At 41.1% G+C, this 18483-nt stretch overlaps 1 protein-coding gene across 3 annotated transcripts in view; it reads left to right on the top strand.

The window, feature by feature from the left end:
* galnt7 (UDP-N-acetyl-alpha-D-galactosamine: polypeptide N-acetylgalactosaminyltransferase 7) overlaps positions 1 to 18483 on the top strand; it is a 126947-nt gene that overhangs the window by 84582 nt on the left and 23882 nt on the right. For 2 of the 3 annotated variants that reach the window (XM_080189467.1, XM_080189466.1), the window contains exons 3-6: positions 1572 to 1738; positions 6472 to 6602; positions 11715 to 11794; positions 18293 to 18475. In XM_080189467.1, coding sequence (XP_080045593.1) covers positions 1572 to 1738; positions 6472 to 6602; positions 11715 to 11794; positions 18293 to 18475 — 561 coding nt within the window. The remainder of the gene's footprint in view (positions 1 to 1571; positions 1739 to 6471; positions 6603 to 11714; positions 11795 to 18292; positions 18476 to 18483) is intronic. The other variant, XM_080189465.1, reaches the window with a different exon arrangement.

Raw genomic sequence — 18483 nt, 5'->3', positions numbered from 1 at the left:
TTAGATGTGATAATTTGGGAATACTGAAGCCATTGTTTATGATCCCCGCGCCAAACTCGGTTAACTAGCTACCAACCCTATCCTTCTCCTTGGCAACAGTTTGAGATTAAGTCAATCTCGATCTCGCATTTGAATCTGAGATGAGCTTTCAGCCTCCTTTTTGTGCCATCACCACCTATTTCCCTCTGTCTCAGCTCATCTGCTGCTCAAATCCACGTTCGTGCCTTTGCTGCCTCTGATCCTAACTATTCTGACACACGCTTGGCTGATCTCCCACATTCTACCCATTTGGTCATCCAAATGTGTGCTGTCAGAATCCTAATTCGCAGTAAGTCCCATTCTCTCTCACCCCTGTGCTCTTTGACTGACATTGAAACAATTTATTGATTTTAAAATTCTCATCCTTGTTTTCATACCCCATGGTGTTGCCTCTTCCTATCTTTGTAATCTCCTCCAGCTCCACAACTGTCTGAGAAATCTGTACTCTAATTCTGCCCTCTTGCGCACCCACAATTTCAATTGCTGCACCACTGGTAGCCATGTCTTTGGGTTACCTAGGCCCCAAGCTTTGGGATACTCTTCTTATATTTCTTCACCTCTCTACCTCATTTTTCTGCTTTAAGACACTCCCAAAGACTTTTTTTTAACCAGGTTTCAGTCATCTGATCTAACTTCTGAACTCCCCAGCATCGTTTTGGGGGCTATCCCAAAGATGCACTGGGGAAATCCTCCTTAGAGGTTAACAGGTAAGGTTTTCATGGCAACTGCCCAGAAGTGCAAACTTCCCCAGGGCAGCTCCCTCTACTGGGAACCATCCAAAAAATGTGATTCTAAAATTACAAACCTCAGAAGATTCCAACTGGGTCACACCAATAATTAACCCGAAGAAATAGATCAACCCCATACAGTATTCCCCCCAGTCACTGATTCCTGAGGCTGACTAGGCCCAACCCCACCCTGACCTCTGATTTACTTTTTCAAAAATCCCCCTCCTCTGATCTTCGTTTTCTCTCGATCTACCTTATCCCTGGCCTGTCAAAGATTGTTAAATTTCAACAGACCTTTAAACTTACCTGGTTTATGGCAGCGAGTGCCAAAAAAGCAGGGGATGGCCTTCTTCCCTAACTCATTTGATATTTGGCCTCAGGGATGCGTTGCACTGCCTGGTTCTTGCCTGGCCTGAGTCAGAAGATTGAACAAGACAGTCTCAGAAAAATAAATCATGAAACAACTGAGCACAGGGTGACCACTCGACATTGATTGTCACTCCAAGGAAGCTCGCACTTGTATGACTCGGTGTCATAACTCTATTTTATAATGATCCTATGAAGCTTCTTGGAGCATTTTATTACAATAAAGGTACGAAGAAAATACAGTTTGTTATTGGGGTTGTTTTGAATGGCTAACATCATCGCCAGTGGGTGGAAGAGAAAACTTAGGAAAAGTACAGGAGCAGGAAGGAGATGGCTGGTATACAGTAACTCTTCTTTAGCTTTTGTATTGGGTTCTTGGTAAGCATCGGTGGGAGCTCCATAGAGAGCAGGTAACTCATTTCCATTTGTTCTTGCCAGGTGCAAGAATTGGCATTACGATGATCACCTGCTTACATCCAGTGTTATTATCGTCTTCCATAACGAAGGATGGTCAACCCTCATGCGGACTGTCCACAGTGTGATCAAGAGAACACCCAAAAAGTATCTGGCAGAAATAGTTATGATTGATGACTACAGTAACAAAGGTAAGAATTTACATCCTAAGCAGAGGAATCACCTATGTAAGACTTTCTGCTTCACTATATTGTCTCCTCCTTTAAAACACTCCTTAAAACCTACCCCTTTCCATCTTTTTGTCACCTGCCCTAATAGCTCCTTACCTGCCTCAATGTCAAATTTAATCCAATAATTCTCCAGTGAAACAGTTTGATAAGCTTTACTATGTTACACTGTTGGATAAATGTAGAGTGTGATTACTCAAATGCTGCTTTTTCTGAGCAGAGTTTAACAGTCCTACACAAAAACACTTGTTCTACAGTATAACACATATAATGTACTAAATTCTGCAGTGTATTTCCCCTTTTTTTGAGTCGATTTTCTCTCTTTACTCTTTCCAAATGCTCCCTTTCCACCTTGGAATTTGTGCCATCCAGCAATGTTTAACAAACAAGTTATTAGGCTTTTAGCAACCCACAAGAGGGCATCCTTTCCCAAGCCTGTCATTGATGCTGAGGCTGCTTTATACTTACTTTGATGGCATCTGTTGTGATTCTGTGCAAGCACCGCAACATTAGACTTCCAATTTCTGAAAGACTGCAAATGAATCCCAGGTTTCAAATTGTGGGTTTCTGAGCTTGCCGGGTGCCTAAACCAAACCTCAACACATTTCTGTAGTCACTCTGCGCTGTCAGCTCTCGGAAGTCATGCACTGCAAAACTAACAAATTATAATTAATTGCAAAACACAGTTTGATGAGACATGTCCCCTCCCACTTTGACAACAAAAGAAGTATAAAGCATGAGTGTGCATTGGCACAATGGTTTGATGCACCGTCACAAGTAACGAAATAGAAATGGGAAATTTGAATTTTAGGGAAGGCAGTCTTGATTTCTGGAGTTCTCAAATTGATCACAATGAAGGCTTTGCATTAATAGAGTTTCCTCCTTATAGCTAGTTGGAGTCGCATGGTGCATTTGTCGAGGATTTTCCCAGGTTGTTTGTATAGTTTGGGCATATTGATACTTTCATCTCTTTGGAAAAGGAATTGAATTTAGCCAACAAAGAATTGTAAAAAGAAAATTGGTACATGGTGATGGGTATTATATAAGTGTATATTTATATATAATTATGTTTATTATATATTTGTATATTATTCTGCATTGTCCATTAAACTATACATTGTACTTAAATGACTGTGAAATGCTTTTGAGATGTCCTGAAGTTTTGGAAGATGCAATATGAGTGCAAGTTCTATTACTGGCTGTCTAAACAGGGTTTATATTCTCCGCAGCCTAGGAGAATGAGAGGTGATCTAAAGGAAGCATTGAAAATTTTGAAGGGGCTTCATAGGGTGGATAGTGAGAGATTGTTTCTGTTGGCCAGGGAATCGAAAACATTGGGGGCACTTTCTTGGGGTATGGAGCGGATCATTTAAGACCGAGATGCAGAGAAATTGAGTCATCTGAACAGTTCATAAAGTTTTGGAATTCCCTACCACAGAGGGTTGTGGATGCTGCATCACCCAAACACACTTAAGGTAGTTATTACTTGGATAGTCAGATTTTTGGTGTCTCGAGGAATTAAAGGATATGGGGAGCATGCAGGAAAATGGAATGAAAGGCCAAGGTCAGCCATGTGAGCTACTGCTGCTGTTTCTTGTGTTCTTTGCACAATTATTAATGAAGTTGCTGCCACCATCAGCTTTGAAAAAGCTACGTGCACTTCTCCTTTGTATCCAAAATGTTTTTTTCACATCTTAAATTTACTATTGAAAATGTGAATAAATTGTTCCACAATCTTGACCAGCAGTTAGAATTCACAATCCTTGTGGGGAGAAAAATCCCATCTTCACATTGAGGCTGCCCTCCAATGTGTTATATGGCACTACCACCTCACTAAATGGGAAAAATTTCAAACAGATCTAGCAATTCAAAACTGGACATCTATGCGGCACTGTGGACCATCAGCAGCAGCAGAGTTGTACTCAATTGTTGCCAACAAGTTGTAACCAGTGGTGTGCCACGGGGTTCGCTCCTCAGGTCCCAACTATTTAGAGTCTATATTAATGACTTGGATGCAGGGATAGAATGTTCGACGGCCAAATTCCCACCTAAAATAGGTGGGAAACAAGTTGCAGTGAGGACATAAATTTACAAATGGATGTGGTTAGGTTAGGTGAGAGGTGAAAATGAGGCAGATGGAGTTTAACATGGATAAGTGTAAGATTGGTCATTTTGGTCAGAAGAATAAAAAGGCAACTTATTATGTAAATGGAGAGGAACTTCAAAATGCTTCAGTGCAGATGGATCCAGGTGTCCTTGTGCACTAATTGCAGAAAGTTAGTATGTAGATGCAGCAGGTAGTAAGGAAGGGAAATGGAATTTTGGCATTCATTGCAAATGGAAAAGGGTATAAAAGTAAGGATATGCTATTGCAACTTAGAGGCATTGGTGAAAACTGTATCTGATGTGCTGCGCAGTTTTTATCCCCTTGAGGAAGGATTTAAATGCATTAGAGGCAGTTTAGGGAAGGTTCACTCGTGATTCCAGAACGAAGGACTGGTCTTGTGAAGAGAAAATTAGCTGTTTCAGCTGAGACTCAGTGGAGTTTAGAAGAAGGAGAGGTGATCTAATTGAGGCATATAAGATGCTAAAGGGGATTGACAAGCAGGTGTAGAGTGGATATTTCCTCCTTTGTTGGACATTCTAGAATGAGAGGTCCTAGTTTTAAACTAGGAATTTAAAAAGATTTCAAAAGAAATAAGGCAGATATAAAAAGAAATGAAGAGGCAGGTATAAAAGGAAATGAGGAGGCATTTCTTAACTTGGAAGGTTCCGTAAATCCGTGGAACACTCTACCCCAGCATGCTGGAACACTAAACAAATTTAAGGAGGCAATCAATAGGTTTTTAATTTAGTAGCAGAACGAAGAGCTATGGGAAGCAGGTAGGAAAATGGAGATGAGACCGAGATGAGATCAGCCATGATTGTACTAAATCATGCAGGCTCAAGATGCTGAATTGCCTACTCCTAATCCTAATTCTTATGTTACCGTGGTCTGTAACCTCGTGGCCCGGCATATCCCCCACTCTACCATTACCACCAACCCAGGGTATCAACCCTGGTTGAAAGAAGAAGCCAGGAGGGCATGCCACGAGCAGCACCAGGCACACCTAAAAATGAGATGCCAACCTGGTGAAGCTGCAATTCAGGATGACTTGCTTGCCATGCAGCATCAGATTAAGAGAACTAAGCGATCCCACAACCAATTGATCAGATCTAAGCTCTGAATTAAAGCACTAGATGCTGTAATAACCCTACTGTAGGGCCATAAGGGCATTGATGCTAACAATATTCCAATAATAGTACAGAAGGCTTGTGCTCCAGAACTTGCTGTGCTCCTTGCCAAGCTATTGCATTACAACTACAACAGTGGCATCTACTTGGCAATGTGCAAAATTGCCCAAGTATGTCCTGTGCACAAAAAGCAGGACAAATCTAAGCTAGCCGCTTACTGCCCCACCAATTCATTATTGATCATCAGTTAGTAATGGAAGGAGTTATCAAAAGTGTTGTTAAGCAGCATTTGCTTAGCAATAACCTGATCATTGATGCTCAGTTTTGGTTCCTTTGCTTTAACTTGATGTTGGCACCATGTCTGGGGCAGCATTTGTTGCCCATCCCTAATTGCCCTTAAACAAAGTGACTTGCTTAACCATCTCGGAGGGCATTTAAGAATCAGCCACATTGCAGTGGATCTGGAGTCACATAGAGGCCAGACCAAGTAAGGATGGCAGATTTCCTTCTCTAAAGGACTTTAATTTATCAGATGGGTTTTTACAACAACAGTAATGAGTTCATGGACACCATTAGACCTTTATGGAATTCAAATTTCACCATCTGCCATAGTGGAGCTCCAGAATATTACCATGGGATTCTAAATTACCAGTCCAGTGATAATATCACTATGCCACTGCTCCTGACCCCTCTCAAATTGGACAAAGGAGTTGAACTTAAGAGATGAGGTGAGAGTTAGTGTCCTTGACAGCAAGGGAGCATTTGCCTGAGTACAGCACCAAGGAGCCCTAGCAGAACTGGAACCGACAGGAATCTTACCTGTCGGTAATGTTTTACTGTTACTGATTTCCCATCCTATCCCCGTAACCCTGCACCTTTCCCATGGCTAGTCTATCTAACCAACACATCTTGGGACACTAAGGGACAATTTAGCACGGCCAATCCATCAAATCTGCACATTTTTAGACATTTTAGGAAGAAACCGGAGCACCCGGAAGAAACCCATGCAGATACGGGGAGAACATGCAAACTCCACACAGTCACCCAAAGCCAGAATCGAACCCGAGTCACTGGCACTGTGTTGACCATGGTGCCACCGTGTCGCATGCATATTGATGCATGTACTGAATTTTTTTTCTTAATCTTCCTTGCAAATCTTTTCCGAGAATGTAAATATGGTCCAAATAGATGGCAGATAAATCACTCAGCAAGAGGCTAGTGGCAGATGGTTCTTGTTTTTTCCCTGTTGCTTTGTCACTTGAAGCTATTGACATAGTTTCACATTTAATCCATTTTTAAAAAATTATTCCACTCCAAAAAATGACGAGAGGTAAAATAAACCTTGAATGCTCTGTGCATTGGGATTGTTCTTAACCTATGACTTTTACTTTAAACACTGTAGAGAATGTCCCTGGCTCCAAGCAAATTTTGTTGATTTGTTCTCTTTGCTGCTTCATCTCCAGCACATTTAAAGGAGAGGTTGGACGACTATCTGAAACAGTGGAATGGGTTAGTCAAGGTATTTCGAAATGAAAGAAGAGAAGGATTAATTCAAGCAAGAAGTATCGGTGCTCATAAAGCAAAACTTGGACAGGTAGAGTAAAATTAGAATTCTTATTCAAAATCGATATGAATAATCTTTGGTGGTACACATCTTGAATATTGCCTTACGAAAATGGTAATTTTCATCTTGCACTTGTCAGGACATTTGCAAGAATAAAATGTAAGGGAAATCAACTCATTTATACAGTACGAAAAGAAAGCGTTGATTGATCAGTAAGAGGGCTCTGATTGGTGGAGGCATTGTCATGGAGAATGCACCAGTTGATGGTGACTGACAGTTAGCTGCCAAGCATTGTTTGAAATTTAAATTGAGGGAGCTTGACGCTGGGAATGATGATCTGGCCCTATTTGCGGTGGGCATCACAGCAGGCTGGAGTGGAAAATATCAGGAGAAAGCCAAAAATTGGTTTTACTTCATTGCAAAACCAGGTCTCAATTGTGTGCTCAAGCTGCCCTTGGTAGGCTGTGTTTTCTTCCACATGTGGGGATGTCACTTTAATACATTTGCATCTCATTATAAACCCTGGTTAGCAGATCCCTGATGTGGAGATGCCGGCGTTGGACTGGGGTAAACACAAGGAGTCTCATAACAACAGGTTAAAGTCCAACACCACAACAGAAAGTTTGGGGCTTTAATCTGGTGTTGTGAGACTTCTCACTGTGTTTGCACCAGATTCATCCCCCTTCCCCCACCCCAGATCATCTAGGCATTTTGCCGTCCAATTAGGACAACATGTTTCACAACAGCATATATAATAGCAACCTGTTTGCAACACGAAGTTCTCACAGGAATCAGTGCCAGACTTCGCAGACAGTGCCACATTGCTTTCTCACAGGCAAGTCCTTACCTACCAGACCAGTGAGACAGGAATGGCTTTCCAAAGATTGCAGGGTTAGGGCTGTTCTGGGGAAGTGGAGGACCTGGCCTCAAGCTGGAGTAGGGGTTGTAGGTAAAAGCTGTGGATGCTGGAATCTGAAACGAAAACAGAAAATGCTGTAAAATCTCTACAGGTCTGACAGCACCAACGGAGAGAGAATAGAGCCAGTGTTTTGTATCTGGATAACCCTTCGTCAGAGGGAAAGACAAATAAAATTGAGTGAGATTTATACTTTTAAGGGTGGAGGAGTGCAGTGTGTGTAATTGTCCAAGATGTCAGGGCAAAGAAAATGCAAATGGTGGTGACAAAGGCTGAGAAGGGTGCTAATAAATGTATTAAGAGATCAGAACATGTAAATGGCACAGCAGAGGTACATAGGGTCAAAAGACAGCCTGAGGAATGTGACAGGTAATCCTAGAGAGGTGGGGAGATTGTGGGGGGGGATGGAAAACGAGATATAGAAGTGGACAAATGAAACAATGGAAAAAGTTAAAATTTAAAATACATAAAATGCAAATAAAATAATAAAAGTGGATTAATGAGATAAAAAGAAATGACATAAGATAAATGGAGTGGAGGTGGAGAGAGAGAGTTCATGCTCTGAAGTTATTGTACTCAGTGTTCAGTTCGGGAGGCTTTAAAGTACCTAGTCTTGCCACACATCCCCTGGGAGGCTCCCACAGACCCCAGTCTGGGAACCCCTGTGCTAAATAATCTTCAGTATGTTAATAATTATGCTGACAACCAATTTAAAATTGTCAGTGAGGCTTGCAATATGGCCCATTTGTGTGTACTGGAGGCAATATGTATTAATTAACAGAGCCCTGTTCTTTGCGGACAAAAAGAGCATGTATGCACATTGCATCTGTTTCAGCTAAGCAACATAAATGACAGCCATTCACTGAGCAAGGCATTACCCTGAGGAATGAACCAATCACAGTCAAGCTGCCTGATTGAAATTTCAAACAATGTTTGGCACTTAATTGTCAGTCATCATCAACTGGTGCATTCTCCATGGCAACTCCTCTACTAATCAGAGTACACTTGCCAAAAAATCAGCACTCTTCTCATACAGTATAAATTTGTTGTTTTCCCTTGCAACGTGTTCTTGCAAATGTCCTGATGAGTGCAAGACAAAAAGCTTCAACAAAATAACTTTTCAGCCTACTATAAATTGATATTTTAATGGCTCTTGGTGCCATCTGCTGCTGTCATCACTGAGTGCAATTGTTTGAGGGATTCTTCAATTTAATGCTGCATACTGTGATTTCAGTATCTTTCCCTTAATTTACCATTAATACATAAGGTTTTACAAAAACTCGGAGCTAATATTTCAACAACCCAATTATACTGCACATGATTCAAAACATATCCCCCAAAAAACAGAGTCACACAAAAATATAAGATCATAAGATCAATGTACAAGAAGATTTAAACCCCTTTCAAGGCCTGTGGAAGCTTATTTCCCTTTGATTGGTAAACTTGAGGCTCATTTGTTCAGCTTCTGCAACAGGTCAGTTGGATACATAACTGGATTCTGAAAATTTGCATATTGATCATAGAATCCCTACAGTACTGAAGCAGGCCATTTGGCCCATCAAGCTACTCTGACTGTCCGAAAGAGCATCTTACCCAAGCTCTCTTCCCCGCCCTATCCCCATAACCCCACACATATACTGTAGCTGATCCGTCTAACCTACACACCTTGGGACGCTAAGGGGCAATTTAGCACAGCCATTCTACCTAACCTGCACATCTTTGGACTTGGGAGGAAACTGAAGCACCCTGAGGAAACCGACACAGACACAGAGAATATGCAAACTCCACACAGTCGCCCAAGGCTGGGATCAAAACCATATGTCTGACGCTGAGGCAACAATGCTAACCATTCTGCCACCATGCCGTCGCTGTCGCTGTATCATTTATTGGCGGCTGTTCTTTCAACCATCTAGGACATAGGCTTGGGAATTCCTTAACTAAACTTCCCTACTCTCTCTTTCCCTTTAACATGCTCTTTAAAATTTTGCTGTCTTTGCCCAAGCCTTTGGCATTATGCCAATATCTCTCTTTGGCTGTGTGTCAGTTTTTATCTGATTAGGCTCCCGTGAAGCACCTTAGGACCTTTTCATTACGCTAAAGGCATTGTACAAATGGAAGTTGTTACCTTGTTCAACTGTCAAAGCATTTGTTATTCCTGAGATGCTGGATTAAGATGGGGCTTTGTGAAAGCATTCAAACTATGCAGGCATCACCACTTGCAGAACGCTGCCTGTGTTTGGGAGTAAATTATTTCCAGTTGTTGAGTGGTCAAGAACATGGAACTGTAAGTACAAGAGGAAATGTCGGAGAGTTAGAGCTAAGGGCAGGAAAAGCTTCGTCACACATTTTTGAGGCTTCTATCTCAATAAGACCGTTAACAAACGGAGCTCTAGGGTAAGTTTCTTGAGTTCAAAAGTAGAACTATCATGTTAAACTTGTATAGACTCCTGCTTGGATTACAAGAGCACTGTGAACAGTTCTCCTTCTCTATCATGAAAATGTTAAGAGAGGATGCAAAAAATTTATACAATAATGACAGCAAAACTGAGTGATAATGCCAATTAGGATGGCTTAAACCTATCAGAAAAGTTTCATTGTGGATGGTTTTATGCCCTTTGGGAAGGAGAAGACAGAAGGCTTTAATGTTATGCAAAGGTTGGTAAACTTGGCATATTTATGGGATATAGGCATCGCTGGCTTGGTCAGCTTTGTATTGTCCATCCCTAATTGTTCTTCATATGGTAATATCTTGAATTGCTGCAGTCCCTGAGGTGGAGGTACAACTAATTACAGTGCTGTTAGGAAGAAAAGAATTACAGGATTTTGATCTAGCAACAATGAAAGAATGGCAATTTTTTCCAAGTTAGGATGGTGAATGACTTGGAGGAGAATCTCCAGGTGGTGATGTTGCCAGGTATCAGCCACTCTTGACCCTCTAGATGTAGTTGTGGGTTTGGCTAATGGTACCATAGGAGTTGATGAGTTCCTACAGTACAACAGTAGATCGTACACATCGCTGCCACTATTCGTCAGAGGTGGAGGGATTGAGTGTTTGTGGAAAGGGTGCCGATCAAGCAGGCTCCTTTGCTCCAGATGGTGCCGTGTTTCCCGAGTGTTGTTGGAGCTGCAAACATCCAAGCAAGTGGAGAGTATTTCATTACACTCCTGACTTCTGCCTTGTAGATATGTGGTCAGGCTTCAGGGGATCAGGAAGTGAGTTACTCAACACTGGATTCCTAGCTTTTGATTTGCACAGTGGCCACAGTATTTATATGCTAGTAGAGTTGAGTTTCTGATCAATGGTAATCCCCAAAATGTTGATACTGGGGGAATCAGCAGTGATAGTGCTGATGAATGTCAAGGGTCACTTGTGTGGCGTAACTGTTACTGGCTACTTGTCAGCCCAAGCCTGGATATAATCAGTCCCTGCGACACCCCCACCCAGACTGATTTCCCCCCCCCCCTTCCCCCTTGCCCCGCCGATCACAGATTCCTGGATGATAACATCCCAGACTTGCTAATTCCATTTAAACCTGGAGCTTCTGGCTTAGAAGCATGGATGCTACCCATTGCACCATAAAATCTCCTCCTTACTTTATAAATACTATGTGATATATTAGGTTGGCTTAGTAATTGAAGGGATATTGGAAAAATATATGAAGAACTGTTTGTTTAGGTGGAGGATAAACATTGATGTGAACTGGCTGAGATAAATACTCTGGTTCCACGGTATAGTTTCAACACATCTATAACATTTTAATCCATTCACTTTATCATTTTGCAATTATTTTTACATTGTGTGTGACTATCAAAAAATTCCATGTGACCTGAAAGTGTCCATTTAACTCTTTGTGATTGGTCTTTTTGTACTTTTGCCACTTGTTTGCAAATTAATATACATGTGTTAAAAATGTTATGCAGGTATTTATTTAAATAATTGTGCTTAAAAGCAGATGGGCCTGAATAGCCTTTAGTCATTATTTGTCGTCTTGTGTTCTGGGTCTGGCGACACTTAAATTTTTTAAAAATCTTACATGAGATGTGGGCATCACTGGCAAGGCCAGCATTTGTTGTGCACCCCAATTGCCTTGAACTGGGCAGCTTGCTAGGCCATTTCCGATGGCAGTTAAGATTCAACCATGTTGCAGATTACCTTCCCTAAAGGACACTAAATAAACCATATTATGGTCTTGATTCAATTAAAGCTTTATCCCTTTCATTTTTAGGTGCTGATATATCTGGATGCTCATTGTGAAGTTGGACCAAACTGGTATGCACCACTGGTTGCCCCCATTTCTGCAAACAGGTAAGGCAAGCTGTTTTATTTCAAGCTTGTTCAGTAAAGGCTAGAGGAGAAAGGGGCTCTGCATGAACATGCAATCACTTCTAATGGTTTAAATTAGTTTGAGGATTGTTATTTATTGGGATAATACAAGGTTATTTATTCAAATATGACAATACCAGGTTTACTTCCTCTCCAGCCCCATTTTGACCCTGGTTCAGCACAACAGATTTGAGAATGTATTGTTTATTTGTTTCTTGCTCAGGTATGTGCCTTCCACCCCCTGCTACATTGCCAAAGCATCCTTGCAGTTGCTGAGGTAATTGAAAGTGCTTAATTTTGCCAAGCAGCCCAGGATCACAAACAGTAAAGCCATGTGTCCTTTCCAGGCAAGCTGGTGAGCACTGCAAGTCCCAGGCTCTGACTATGAATGTGGTGTGTTACTATTAGCAATGAATTTAAGTGTGTTGTTCATGTCTTGCTACAGTGAAATCAATGAAAGCTATAAGCAAATATGCTTCCTATTAATGGATTGTAAATCAGCCCTGACACTGGGAGGCTCTGCAGTGAACATATTAAGAATCTTTTTTGGAAGACTGCATTAGAGAAATTGAATTGTGTGGCAGATGAAAAGGGATAAAATCATCAAGTTGGGAAAATAAAGACAGTAAAATATTCTGATAAACGTTAACAATCCAAGGGGGAGTAATTTAATGAAAAGCAGGGAATTTTCCCAGTGTCCTGGCCAACATTCTTCCAGTTACTAGCAGCACGTCACCAAATAAAATTGACTCCTGATTCACTAAATTGCGATATGAGAATCCTACCGTTTGCAGAATGAACACTGCATTTTGTCTAAATAAGATGCTGTATTTTAATGTAACCCATGCTCATTTGAGTGTTTTGAGACTTTTTTTTGTGTGATGACATTGAGTAAACATGCAAGTCTTTCTTTCCTGAACAGTTGGGTCATTGTGCTTACTCCTTCATCGGTGCAAAATGCCCCTTTGTATGTATTTATGTAAGTGACAGTGAGAGTTTAACCACACCTCTCGATATTAATGGCATTATTATCGCTGAATCATCAGAATTGGCATCCTGGGGTCACTATTGACCAGAAACTTAACTGGACAAGTCACATGTGTAATAATGGTTGTGAGAACAGGTCGGGGCTGGGTATTCTGTAGCAATGACTCCTCTCCAGATTCCCTAAAGCTTTCCTGCTACCTACAAGGTACAAGTCACAATTTTTTTGGAATGTTTTCCATGTCATGCCATTTTGCATCTGAAATATATTGCTGTTCCTTATTCATCACTGTGTCAATATCCTAAAGCTTCCTATCTAACAGCACTGTGGGAATACCTTTACTACATAGGCTGCAGCAGTTCAAAGAGGCAGCTCTCCACCATTCTCTTGAAGGCAATTTGGGATGAGCAATAAATGCTGGCCTAATCTCCAACACCAATATCCCATGAATGAACAAATTAAAACAAAAACAATTACGTTATGTCATTGGAGATGAGGATAGAAGGGTTTATGGGACAGGGATTTAAGGAGTTGGTTGGTAATGAGGAAAAGAAGTTGGGATTAGCTTTGCAATCTAGAATGATCCTGGCGTCATGAGCAGATTTAGCAGAGTAGCACAGGATCCAGTGATGCTTGATGTGGCCCAGCCAGATCTGGCAGGAAAGGCTAAATCAGTTGTACGTCATTATAGGTTCAAGCCTACATCTCTTGGACTTAATGGAATAAAGATAGTGACCATATCAGGGAGAATGACTAAGCTGGAAGAGGAGTCACGGGCAAGAATTGCTCACCTTGCCAGCAATGGCCCAATCCCATGAATGAATAGAACAAAAAATGCAGCTCACCAGCAACCTCTCAAAGGCAGTTAGTGATGAGTGATGAATGTTAGCCTTGCTAGCATGAATTAATCACACAAATAGGTATGATAGAGTCAGGATTATGGAGACATGGCTGCAGGATGAAAGGTGGAATAGTGTATGAGACTTCTGAGGAACATACAATTGACTGTAAAAGTTTCTATAGGTACATGAAGAGAAAAAGATTGGTGAAAACAAACGTAGGCTCCTTATAGTCAGAAACAGGAGAATTTATAATGGGGAACAAAGAAATGGCTAGCCAATTAAATGCATACTTTAATCCAATCTTCACAAAGAAGGACACATAATGTACCAGAAATGTTGGGGAATACACGGTTTAGTAAGAGGGAGCAACTGAAGAAAATCAGTATTAGTAGAGAAATGGTGTTGGAGAAATTAATGGGATTGAAGGCCAATAAATCCCCAGCACCTGATAATCTACATCCCAGAGTATTTAAGGAAGTGGCGCTAGAAATAGTGGATGCATTGGTGACCATCTTCCAAGGTTCTATAGACTATGGAACAGTTCCTACAGATTGGAGGGGATCTAATGTAACCATTCTATTTAAAAACTGAGATGGAGAGAAAACAAGGAATTACAGCCCAGTCAATCTAATGTCAGTAGTGGGGGAAATTCTAGAATCCATTATTAAAGATTTTATAGCAGAGCGCTTGGTAAATAGTGGTAGCATCAGAGTCAGCATGGATTTACGAAAGGAAAATCATGCATGACAAATCCACTGGAATTCTTCGAGGATGCAACTTATAGACTTGATGAGGGGAAGTCAGGGGATATGGTTTATTTGGACGTTCAGAAGACTTTTGGCAAAGTCACAAAAAAGAGATTAGCATGGAAGGTGAAAGCACATGGGATTGGAGTAGTGTATTGAGATGGATAGAAAACTGGTTGGCAGATAAGGAACAAAGAGTAGGAATAAAGGGGTCTTTTTCCAAATGGCAGGCAGTGACTAGTGGATCAGTGCTAGGACCCTGGTTATTCACAATACATATTAATGATTTAGACCAGGGAGCTAAATGCAATATCTCCAAATTTTCACAAAGCTGGGTGGGACGGTGAGCTATGAGGAGGGTGCAGAGATGCTTCAGTGTGATTTAGACAAGCTGAGTGAATGGACAAATATGTGGCAGATGCAGTATATTGTGGATAAATGTTAGGCTATCCATGGAAGTATAAAATTCTAACAAAACTAGACTGGATTGATGCAGAAAGGATATTCCTGATGGTCAGGAGTCCAGAACCAGGGGTCATAACCTAAGGGTAAAAGGCAAACCTCCTATGACTGGGGCAAAGAGCCATTTTTTCATCCACAGATTTCCTTCTATCCCACACCTCCTTACCTTTTTCATGAGCCTATCGTGGGGAACTTTATCAGACGCCTTACTAAAATCCATACGACATCAACTGCTCTACCTTCATCTACACACTTAGTTACCTCCTCAAAGAATTCAATCAAATTTGTGAAGCAGGACTTAATCCTCACGAAACCGTGCTAACTATCCTGGATTAAACTGCATCTTACCAAATGGTCATAAATCCTATCTCTCCGGACCACCGAAGTAAGACTAATTGGCCTATAATTACCAGGGTCATTCCTATTTCCTTTCTTGAAGAGAGGAACAACATTCGCCACTCTCCAGTCCTTTGGCACAATCCCCTGGACCGTGAGGACCCAAAGATCAAAGCTAAAGGCTCCACAATTTCATCCCTTGTCTCCCACAGAATCCTAGGATGTATCCCATCTGGCCCAGGGGACTCATCGACCCTCAGGTTTTTCAAAATTACTAATGCATCTTCCCTCAGAACCTCTATCTCCGCCATCCTATCAGCCTGTATCACGCACTCAGCCTCAATAGCATGGCCCTGTCCTTAGTGAATACCGAAGAAAAGTATTCATTCAACACCTCGCCTATCTCTTGTGACTCCATGCACAAGTTCCCACTTCTATCCTTGACTGGCCCTAACCTCACCTTGGTCATTCTTTTATTTCTCACATAAGAATAAAAAGCCTTGGGGTTTTCCTTTATCCGACCAGCCTAGGACTTCTCATGCCCCCTCCTAGCTCTCCTAAGCCTTTTCTTTAACTCATGGTGGAGCAGACATGAAGGGCAGAATGGCCTACTCCTCCTTGCTATGCAAATATCAGACAAATAAAAACAGTTTTGAAAGGCACATTAGTTTACACAAAATGCTTAAGTAATCAGGAGCTAGGTATGTCTGGCAATCAAAATCCTTGATGATTTAAATATTAATCCTTACAGGTATTGTTCAACATCACATGCATGGTGACTAAAGAGATAGAACTGCCTCGAGCATGTGTTTATTATTGGATGTCCACAACAGAAACTATCTTGCATGTAAAACAGCTCTTGTTTGTAGTTCTTGTACATGTAGTCCAGGTGGCTGCTGGCCCGCAGTCAAGAAGAATGCCACTAACTGGCCTCTAGCCTCCCCAGCTTCTGATTTTAAAAAAATTCAAATCTTGCATTGGTACAGTGTTGCATCATGTTGTCTTCAATATCTCAAAGCCCTTCACATGGTTAATTACTCTTGGGGCGAGATTTACCGGCCGTGCTTGCCCCAAGGCTGGAAATTCCCACCTGAGGTCAGTGGACCTTTGCATGGTCTGCCCCCGCCTGCTGCAATTCCCATGACAAGCGGTGTGGGAAAATCCCACCCTTAGAGCGCACTTAGCAAACTGAGCATCATCCAAGAACTGGTGGGAGAAATGTCGGTGGGACACCTGGGAGAAATCCCTGCCTTTCTTTGAACAATGCAGTAAGGCCTTTTAACGTTCACCTCAATTGGTACTTGGGATCTGGTTTAATGCCTCCATTGAATACTAGTTTTGATGGATATCAAAAACAGTTCTGTGCCAAAAGATTATTTCCACCCACAGGAATTGCACTGTTGGCCCTGACTCAATGGAAGCTGGATAGGACATTCCCCTTGTTGCCTATCTTTGACTAAAGTTTAGCTGCTGGCACCATTGATCTTTTTTTAAACTTCAGTATCCTTTGGCAGATTTTGAGTAACTCAAAGCTTCGCTATTCAAGCTGAGAATGCACTCCGAACGTTTAGACTGCTGTTCCGTGTAATTATACTTCAGTGTCTAAAACTAGATGAATCCCTGTCCTTCATCAAGTAGCAGTTTCTGGTCTCTAGTCACACACAAAACAGCACATTTGTTCTGCTTTACTATCTATGTAAGAATTGGTGCTGATGCAGAACTAGAAAACGTGGCAATATGCACAGAATAATCACTCAAGTTTTTTTGAATGGAGGGGGAGAGAAGTGCTGGAGGGGGAGAAAAGTGCTGGAGGGGACCCACAGCATTTATAGTAAGCATATTTTACAAAGGTAAGACATTATTTCATCAAAACCAGCAGTTCCTCAATTGCAGTGTCTGGCTTCCTGTAAAATATCAGTGTTATAGTTTTTGTTCTTTTGCATTACACTGACATCACTCCGTATTCATGTAACTGTCCAACATCAATTTTTCTTTTGCTCCAAACTCACCATTTTTACTTGAAAAGAAAGAATAGACGAGAGCTCCCCCCCTTTTCTATCATGCACATTCACATTGTGTTGCATAAAGGCTGTGCCACTGACGGAGACAATAACAATTGTTCTTGTAAATGTTTGGCCTTTTTTTTCTATATCTGCTCTGAAACTATTATAGCATTTTCCCTACTGTAGTGAAATAAATATATTAGCTTCCATTCACCCAAAAGTCTACATTTTTGAAATGCATTTCTAGCACTCTTAATGATTAATAATGCTCTTTTGCCTAGTATTGGGATCCCTGCCATTGCTCTGAGCTGCATGAATGGTGCGGGTTTACTCTTAATCAACTATTTGTCGTTGAAGTAACCCAAAGGAATCATTTTCCATGGAGCTAAGCTTCAATTCATCCCTTAATTATCATTTTGACCTATTGTAAAACCCCAAGAAATATGCCCCAAATTGTCCTTCAAGTGTAAGAATTCTTGTTAATCATAATGTGCCCTTCAGTTAACATGAAACATTCAAGTAAGTGTCAGTGTTAATACCCATTCTGAAACAATTACTGAGGGTACATATATGTATACATTTTAATATATATTTTGTGTATACACAAACGAGATGCTGCAATGCAAGTAATGAATCATGAAATTATATTCAGAATTAATTATTTACAACCAAATTAACATCTGCTAAAACAAAAGCATGCCATATGCAAACAGGCTAAATGTGGGGTGGAACCCTCTTGGCCAGAGTCTTATAGATCTGGTGGACAGCAGGTTGCACCTACTGGTCGTTGTTTAATTAACTGATCTTTGAAATTTTAGCAACATTGCCGCATTTAAAACATTATTATGTAAAAATAGTCTGGCTGAATGATGATGTAAGGGAGTCCAGACAAAATACAGCTTATGAGTTATTACTTCAGGCACCTAATCTTGATTGCCAGCAGAGTAACATGAATAGTAGTTATAGTTTTTAAATTTTTTGTTAAATGCCATCTATGGTAAAAGTTGCTCAGACTATGTCACACTTAGCGAATTGTTAAATGTGAAGGTTCAAAATGGTGACCATCTATTTTTGGTATCTATTGTGTTCTTGAATGTTTGTTTCAGAACGACATGCACAGTTCCCCTTATAGATTACATAGATGGTAATGACTTTACCATTGAACCACAGCAAGGTGGGGATCAGGATGGTTTTGCCAGAGGGGCCTGGGATTGGAGCTTGCTGTGGAAACGTGTACCATTAAACAGTCGTGAAAAGGCCAGAAGAAAGCATAAAACTGAGCCTTATCGGTAATTGC

This window comes from Carcharhinus amblyrhynchos, chromosome 5, assembly GCF_965287045.1.
Source record: "Carcharhinus amblyrhynchos chromosome 5, sCarAmb.v2.hapA, whole genome shotgun sequence".
Taxonomy (NCBI): Eukaryota; Metazoa; Chordata; class Chondrichthyes; order Carcharhiniformes; family Carcharhinidae; genus Carcharhinus; species Carcharhinus amblyrhynchos.
This window is presented reverse-complemented; position numbering and strand designations above follow the sequence as displayed.